We start from the raw sequence: 9,450 nt of genomic DNA, 5'->3' as shown, positions 1-9,450 counted from the left end.
TTTTAAATATAATAATTATCCTTATTATTAAATTTCCATGTTGAAAAAATAAAACTCGTTTGCGTTCTGATATTATTGAACAGAACGTCTCATTAATGTGCAGTACAACCCTAAGACGAGACAGCCATATGCGATGAATATACTCATTACTTAGATAAACGTTTTGTTTAGATACTGTCTTTGTAAAAACACCCATTGTCCGACCATGATGAGAACGCTATCTCGGTGAAATGACGCTGTGTAGGCTGCGTGGACAGTTGATGAACATATTGTTGTACAAAAGCCAAAGCAGTACAGACACAGTATGTTCATATCACCCACGAGTAAACAAGATGTCAAATTTGTGCTAGTTTACCGAGTGCCTACGATAACCTGCATGTGTAGTCACGAATTCGGTCATGTCAAGTACTGTGCATCTGAACGTCACTCGGAAGTAGACACTAAAATCGTTTCGCGAAAAGAAAATATACTGACAGTTTATATATGTGTGTAGACAAAAGAGCGAATAATGAAGAAATGTAAAACAAGTTACAAGGCACAAATTACAAAACAAAATGTTTATCAGCCGTAGAAATCAACATGTTGTTATAAATAGTAACCGTTGCTATGCGAGAAAGGTTACGTTGTGCAGGATAGATAGGTAACTCATAGTAACACTCGTATTATTATCTATTCAACTGAAATATAAATTCAACGTACGACTTATCAGCGCCATTACTGTCCTAAACCAGAATATTTTTCTCAGTAACTATTTGCACTAAATCTACACACATTAATTCCCTACTTCCTTGTAATTCTTTCAGACTACACCGGCGTCATTTTCATTGAGTCGTCATGGGGAGTGGAAGTTCAAAGAAAGAAACTGCAACAGTCAGGTAAACACCCACTAGTAATACGCGTGGATTGAAGATAAGCGAAACAGACGTTCGAATCCTGTTTATAAACGACAAATGTATTTTCACGCGTTGTAAACATGGCATGGGACGCCTACCAAACGCGATGCAACATTACGAATATAGCGCTTTGTTATAGACAAACGACATCATGATGCGAAACATCGCGACGACAATAAAACTGCTTGCACGTTTGTGAGGTTATCTACTAAGATGACTCGATGTACCCAAATGAGCATGCGCAATGAAATTCCGATACGTTATGGTAACGCAAAGTCATGCGCTTTCCATAGCCTCATATGCGGGACATCAAAGTTAGCAGTTGATGAAAACGCACCCAAAGAATTCATTTCAACAATTCTTGGTAGTAAATACACAATGTCTTTTAAACTAATAGTTACATAATTCCGTGCTGATTTAGATGACGTTGGTGCTCTATGAGTATTGTATATCTGTTCAATATATGTTTGCAATTGTGATTATCGTATGACAATACAATTGTCTTTCTTTTCCTTTCAAATACAGCACGGAAACATCATCAATTAAGAATGAGTCGGCCCAAGATATTAATACACCCGTACCTATCCAAGAACCAGAACCAGCACGTCCTAGGTAAACCAATAGAAATAACTACAATACAACTCCTTTGTAGAAATATAAAAAAAACACTAAATCATGAACACCATTAATATCGATATATTTCGTTTCTATCTTCTAATTTAGGTCAGCCTGGCAAGTGCAGCCGGTTCCACCAACGCCAAGGGAAGTTCCGCCACCAACAGCAAGTACATTGGACAGCCGTAAAACGCGGTCTGCTAAAGAGTTCTGCGAGTTCTGCAGAAGAAATCATTCTGATGGATATTGTTTCGATTGTGGTCTTCTTATTTGCGGCACCTGCGTTGAACACCACGCTGATGCCAAGCTCCTGAAGAAGCACAAGATGATCAGCCTTGAAACGTACAAGGATAATATCGATATGGTCCACAAATATGTGAAGCCGATCAACTGTCAAGTTCATCGCGGCAATGAAATGACTTACTACTGCAATACGTGCAGCATCCCTATATGCATGCACTGTGCCGAATATAACCACAGGAAACCACAGCACCAACATAAAACGCTGATAGCTGGTCTGGAGACAAAACATCGCGAGTTAGCAGAACAGCTGAGTAGAGCAAAAGATAAAAGGAAAGAGTTGACAGACAAGAAGATTCGATTGAACAACATTCAGGCCGAAAGTGACCAACATAGTGATCTACTAACTGTACAAATTCGCGAGCACACTGACATCCTCGTGCACAGACTGAAACAATTGATCGAACAATTAGAGAATAACTGTGACAGCCTCGTGAAGCACGTGGACTTGACCAGACAGAAGAAGCAGAGAGGTATCGAAGATAAAAATGATGGATACGATAACTTCATCAGGGAGATTGACACAGAGAGAGAGGAGGCTACAAACATTCGTGAGCATAGCAACGATATTGGATTCTTGCTTGGAGTGAATAAATCTATTCACCAACTAAAGGTTCTTGCAAATACTCGAGTATCTAAGTACGAAAACAAACAGTTAGTATTCATGCCCAATGACACAATTATTGAAGCCGACGCAGTAACAACCGTAGGTTCTCTCTCAAATGAGTATATCACTCAGTCAAATAACAAAACTCCCACAAGATATGAATTTCCTTTGAATCAAAGAGAGGAAACTCCACTACCTAGGCACGAATCTCGTTTGACGGTTCGATCAACCCAATCAGAACGCCAACCAACCTCTCGCTCGAATCACAAGACCAATGCATGGCAAGTGTTGCCACAAGAGAAACAAGTTAGGTCACCGTCACCCCGATTCCAGTCAGCGCAGACTATTCACTCAGACCGTGGATCAGCGGTCGGTCACAAAATGAATGGATGGCCAGAGAAGCCAAGAGAGGACGTGGAAAGCCCTGCACCAGATATCAGTAGCCACAAAGAAGAAAATAGTGCTTTTGGAGCAAAGGAATCAGATGTCTTTCACAGACAAAACATTTCTGAGCGTTTGTCTTCCAAGTCTCAGCACCGTTCCCGATCAGAATGGTGATCCAAATTACGATTAATCGCAACGTTTATTTTCAAGTCTGGAATGTGTATTGAACATTTGCATTGGCAATATTATATTCCATCCAACTTAATCCAATACTATAGTAGTTTTAGTTCATTGAATGAACGTAGTTCCAATTGTCGTTTTATTTGTTGTTATATATCACTCACAAAACACAAGCTTACATTATATTTAAACAAGTTTATTGATGTTTGAATATACTTAAAATTATAATTACAAGTTCCACTATTTCAACGTCGTATTGAGCACAGGTACCTGGAGCGATTCAGCAATTGTGTGCAGAATTTACATATCCCAACTTGGTTAACAACTGCACTGCAACCTTTAATTCGATAAATAACTTACAGTGCATTCCCCAATTTGATAATTAATTACACTGCAGCCCTCAATTCGATAAATAACTACAGTACAGCCTTCGAAACAATAATTAACTAAACTGGAGCCCTCAATTCGATAATTAACTACATTGCAGCCCTCAACACGATAACTGAGAATACTGCAACTCTAAACTCGACGAATGACTATACCGCAACTCTCAACTTGATTATTACCCATACTTTAACGCTTAGCTCGTAACTAACTACTCTGAAAATCCTTTTTGTTTTCAACATTGAGAAATACTTTCGTTTTTATGCAGACAAATATAGTAATTTTATGCAAGTAAATTCTACATATTAAAATTATTGCTGATACAGGAGTTGTGGTGCCGACTATATGTATTACATTCAACTCTTTCAAACATAATTCAAAATAAATAATGTGTGATTCCTATGTTATATTGTTCTCTTGTAACTACTGTGCATGTCGAATATATTTCGTTATGTGTTATTAAAATCTGTTTTATTCAGTTTTTTTTCCTCAGAAAACGAATTTCAAAATGTCGAAAATGGGATGTTATTATCGTAGTGATTGCATTCCCCCAACTTAGTAGTAATAACTTTGCCAAGCCCATTACTCTGTAAATAAAACCAGCAGTGACTTACATTTTTTTTACCAAGAAATAGTTTTCTTTCTATATAAGCCAGAAACTATAATTCCCTTAAGAACGCAGAAACAGAAATTGGTCAGTCGTTTGTCATATATTTTGTATTATTTCTTTATTCTATACTTATTTATATATATTTAGTGTTTGTTCCGTATGATGAGAGCAAGGTAATAACTGAAAAGATACGATCTTGAATTGAACGTTATATTTCAGTTACAATATAATACAAGAATATGGTCATTGTTTGTTGTTTTGAGTATGTTTTCCAAAGCCTGTATTCTTTTTGGCAATAGCAACTGTGTGAGTTGCATGAAAACGATACGTATTGAAATGCGCAAGATATCCGTGTGGAATATAAACAAAGATGGCGACTTTCACTGTGAAGGAGTCACCGGCGGTAATTAGTCGCGCCCAGGTCAAACCTCATTCTTGTTGTATGTCCCTAGCCTATTATGCCTGTCTTGTAACACTGTTGTTTTTTGTCTTGGTAAATAAATAGCATGTTTCAATACTATGTGTTGTCTGGAATTTTATTTACAAAACTTTCATTTATGTAGGTGAAGTTTCAACGACAATAAACCCTGTCGCTGCACAGAGTGATATCTACCATTTAAATAGGCAGTTCGGGAGATTAACGTCTGTTGAAACGATCAAGGGAGAAAGCTATATGGAAAACCAACCTTATTATGACTACGTGAATTAAATGCATGCAGTTTGACCTGGTTTTGCATTGCCTAATCACTCCGATCACTTGAAAACGCCACGGAAATTAATTACAGAACTTCAACTGTAACTTCAACCACTGACTTTATTTTTCAAAAAATCTAAAATCTATTCTATTCTACCTTAGGCTTGCAGGATAAACCATATTGACGTATTATCCAAATCTCGTGCACGTTGTTTTGCGAAAACTGATCTTCACAAATGTAAAAGCCAACACGGTCAATATTTATCTCTCTTTGTATGATTTAGTGTTATTTTTTTACAAAGCCACGTGTGAGTAGTGTCAACCAGATTGTAATCTTGAAAGACGTGCTAAATATTAATAAAACTAGGTATAAATATGCATTTGAATAACGTGATTCATTCTACTATCCTATTGTTTATGTCAGCTGATACACGCATGATCGGATAAGAAACTGCACACAGTGTGGACACATAAGGCATAAATCAGTATTTGTTGCTTGTCGCACACAGTCGTAAATCTATAGCAACGCCAGTAAACAATCTTTACTTACTACGGTTAATTTCAGTAAGTACAGCAGAGTCCTAATATAACAGAAGAATTTAATACATCTATTTTAAACAGTCTGGGCCTATACAAACATACACATAGCTATAAATTACTTCTTATCGCGTTTGCAACTCAATAAAGAGTTCATTACATGGAAAGGGGGTTGCACTTGGATCATTGGAGGGGCTTGAATATATTAGTTAAAAAATAAATATTTCAACAAATGTATCAGCTAAACGAACATATCTAGCCTCAATGTATATAGTCAAATGTAAAAAGGAAAATTTAAACATATTAGAATGTGTGATAATAAGAGGAAACACAATACCTTACACTTCCACTCTCGGATTAACAAACGATAATATATAGTTCGAGTACTTGAGTTCCACAGGTTGTACATTCACTTCACTAAAGAGCCTGACTTCGCCAAGGTAAGACTATTTTGTTCTCTCAGCTTGTTTAACTGAGACAGACTAAATTATTAGCAGTAATCACAAGAGATGTACCAATGAGCCGTCTGATAACCAATTACTGAAATCGCATATAATTTATATGCATGCAGTACCTGTTTTGTACGACTGTTAAATCGAATTTTCAACATACACGAATACGTAGTGCCATGTTTAAGCCTTATCAGGTTCTCAATCAGTAGGTATGTGAAGTACATTAGGTAGAACATAATTTTGAGTGAAAGATGAAAGAGTGAAAGGTTTTGGCAACTAGCTATCAACAGTTTGTCCTAATATTATGTCCTTTAAAGTTAAGTTTTTTTTAGTGTTGATGATAGGGTAAAACAGATCGAATAGGCTTTAGTTACAGATACCTTGACGTCATATAGACTACAGTCGCGAAAATACGTGTGAGTGAGACACTCAATGATTACGCGATATATGGACTACAGTCGGGTAAATAAGTGTAAGTGAAACTCCCAAAGATTGGATGTTATATGGACTACAGTCGGGTAAATAAGTGTGAGTGAGACTCCCAAGGATTGGATGTTATATGGACTACAGTCGGGTAAATAAGTGTGAGTGAGACTCCCAAGGATTGGATGTTATATGGACTACAGTCGGGTAAATAAATGTAAGTGAGACTCCCAAGGATTGGATGTTATATGGACTACAGTCGGGTAAATAAGTGTAAGTGAGACTCCCAAGGATTGGATGTTATATGGACTACAGTCGGGTAAATAAATGTAAGTGAGACTCCCAAGGATTGGATGTTATATGGACTACAGTCGGGTAAATAAGTGTGAGTGAGACTCCCAAGGATTGGATGTTATATGGACTACAGTCGGGTAAATAAATGTAAGTGAGACTCCCAAGGATTGAATGTTAAATGGACTACAGTCGGGTAAATAAATGTAAGTGAGACTCCCAAGGATTGGATGTTATATGGACTACAGTCGGGTAAATAAGTGTGAGTGAGACTCCCAAGGATTGGATGTTATATGGGCTACAGTCGGGTAAATAAATGTAAGTGAGACTCCCAAGGATTGGATGTTATATGGACTACAGTCGGGTAAATAAGTGTAAGTGAGACTCCCAAGGATTGGATGTTAAATGGACTACAGTCGGGTAAATAAGTGTAAGTGAGACTCCCAAGGATTGGATGTTATATGGACTACAGTCGGGTAAATAAGTGTAAGTGAGACTCCCAAGGATTGGATGTTAAATGGACTACAGTCGGGTAAATAAGTGTAAGTGAGACTCCCAAGGATTGGTTGTTATATGGACTACAGTCGGGTAAATAAGTGTGAGTGAGACTCCCAAGGATTGGATGTTAAATGGACTACAGTCGGGTAAATAAGTGTAAGTGAGACTCCCAAGGATTGGTTGTTATATGGACTACAGTCGGGTAAATAAATGTAAGTGAGACTCCCAAGGATTGGATGTTATATGGACTACAGTCGGGTAAATAAGTGTGAGTGAGACTCCCAAGGATTGGATGTTAAATGGACTACAGTCGGGTAAATAAGTGTAAGTGAGACTCCCAAGGATTGGTTGTTATATGGACTACAGTCGGGTAAATAAGTGTAAGTGAGACTCCCAAGGATTGGTTGTTATATGGACTACAGTCGGGTAAATAAGTGTGAGTGAGACTCCCAAGGATTGGATGTTAAATGGACTACAGTCGGGTAAATAAGTGTAAGTGAGACTCCCAAGGATTGGTTGTTATATGGACTACAGTCGGGTAAATAAGTGTAAGTGAGACTCCCAAGGATTGGATGTTATATGGACTACAGTCGGGTAAATAAGTGTGAGTGAGACTCCCAAGGATTGGAAGTTAAATGGACTACAGTCGGGTAAATAAGTGTGAGTGAGACTCCCAAGGATTGGATGTTATATGGACTACAGTCGGGTAAATAAGTGTGAGTGAGACTCCCAAGGATTGGATGTTATATGGACTACAGTCGGGTAAATAAATGTAAGTGAGACTCCCAAGGATTGGTTGTTATATGGACTACAGTCGGGTAAATAAGTGTGAGTGAGACTCCCAAGGATTGGATGTTATATGGACTACAGTCGGGTAAATAAGTGTGAGTGAGACTCCCAAGGATTGGATGTTATATGGACTACAGTCGGGTAAATAAGTGTGAGTGAGACTCCCAAGGATTGGAAGTTAAATGGACTACAGTCGGGTAAATAAATGTAAGTGAGACTCCCAAGGATTGGTTGTTATATGGACTACAGTCGGGTAAATAAGTGTGAGTGAGACTCCCAAGGATTGGATGTTATATGGACTACAGTCGTGTAAATAAGTGTGAGTGAGACTCCCAAGGATTGGATGTTATATGGACTACAGTCGGGTAAATAAGTGTGTGTGAGACTCCCAGGGATTGGATGTTAAATGGACTACAGTCGGGTAAATAAGTGTAAGTGAGACTCCCAAGGATTGGATGTTAAATGGACTACAGTCGGGTAAATAAGTGTGAGTGAGACTCCCAAGGATTGGATGTTATATGGACTACAGTCGGGTAAATAAATATAAGTGAGACTCCCAAGGATTGGATGTTATATGGACTACAGTCGGGTAAATAAGTGTGAGTGAGACTCCCAAGGATTGGATGTTATATGGACTACAGTCGGGTAAATAAGTGTGAGTGAGACTCCCAAGGATTGGTTGTTATATGGACTACAGTCGGGTAAATAAGTGTAAGTGAGACTCCCAAGGATTGGATGTTATATGGACTACAGTCGGGTAAATAAGTGTGAGTGAGACTCCCAAGGATTGGAAGTTAAATGGACTACAGTCGGGTAAATAAGTGTGAGTGAGACTCCCAAGGATTGGATGTTATATGGACTACAGTCGGGTAAATAAGTGTGAGTGAGACTCCCAAGGATTGGATGTTATATGGACTACAGTCGGATAAATAAGTGTGAGTGAGACTCCCAAGGATTGGATGTTATATGGACTACAGTCGGGTAAATAAGTGTAAGTGAGACTCCCAAGGATTGAATGTTATATGGACTACAGTCGGGTAAATAAGTGTGAGTGAGACTCCCAAGGATTGGAAGTTAAATGGACTACAGTCGTGTAAATAAGTGTGAGTGAGACTCCCAAGGATTGGATGTTATATGGACTACAGTCGGGTAAATAAGTGTGAGTGAGACTCCCAAGGATTGGTTGTTATATGGACTACAGTCGGGTAAATAAGTGTAAGTGAGACTCCCAAGGATTGAATGTTATATGGACTACAGTCGGGTAAATAAGTGTGAGTGAGACTCCCAAGGATTGGATGTTATATGGACTACAGTCGGGTAAATAAGTGTAAGTGAGACTCCCAAGGATTGAATGTTATATGGACTACAGTCGGGTAAATAAGTGTAAGTGAGACTCCCAAGGATTGGATGTTATATGGACTACAGTCGGGTAAATAAGTGTGAGTGAGACTCCCAAGGATTGGAAGTTAAATGGACTACAGTCGGGTAAATAAGTGTGAGTGAGACTCCCAAGGATTGGATGTTATATGGACTACAGTCGGGTAAATAAGTGTGAGTGAGACTCCCAAGGATTGGATGTTATATGGACTACAGTCGGGTAAATAAGTGTGAGTGAGACTCCCAAGAATTGGATGTTATATGGACTACAGTCGGGTAAATAAGTGTGAGTGAGACTCCCAAGGATTGGAAGTTAAATGGACTACAGTCGGGTAAATAAGTGTGAGTGAGACTCCCAAGGATTGGATGTTATATGGACTACAGTCGGGTAAATAAGTGTGAGTGAGACTCCCAAG

The 9,450-nt window shown here is 38.5% G+C and overlaps 1 protein-coding gene across 1 annotated transcript; it reads left to right on the top strand.

Annotated features, from left to right (window-relative positions):
• Positions 1-803: 803 nt before the first annotated feature.
• Positions 804-2,973, top strand: LOC144349498 (uncharacterized). Its single transcript, XM_078008064.1, has 3 exons — positions 804-875; positions 1,419-1,505; positions 1,617-2,973. Exons 1-3 carry the CDS (start codon positions 835-837, stop codon positions 2,971-2,973), a joined length of 1,485 nt encoding a protein of 494 aa, XP_077864190.1. The 5' UTR covers positions 804-834.
• The last annotated feature ends 6,477 nt before the right edge of the window (positions 2,974-9,450 follow it).

Source organism: Saccoglossus kowalevskii, chromosome 5 (genome assembly GCF_978046115.1).
Source record: "Saccoglossus kowalevskii chromosome 5, keSacKowa6.1, whole genome shotgun sequence".
NCBI classification, from domain to species: Eukaryota; Metazoa; Hemichordata; class Enteropneusta; family Harrimaniidae; genus Saccoglossus; species Saccoglossus kowalevskii.
Note: the sequence above shows the minus strand (reverse complement) of the source record. Positions and strands in the feature narration are given on the sequence as shown.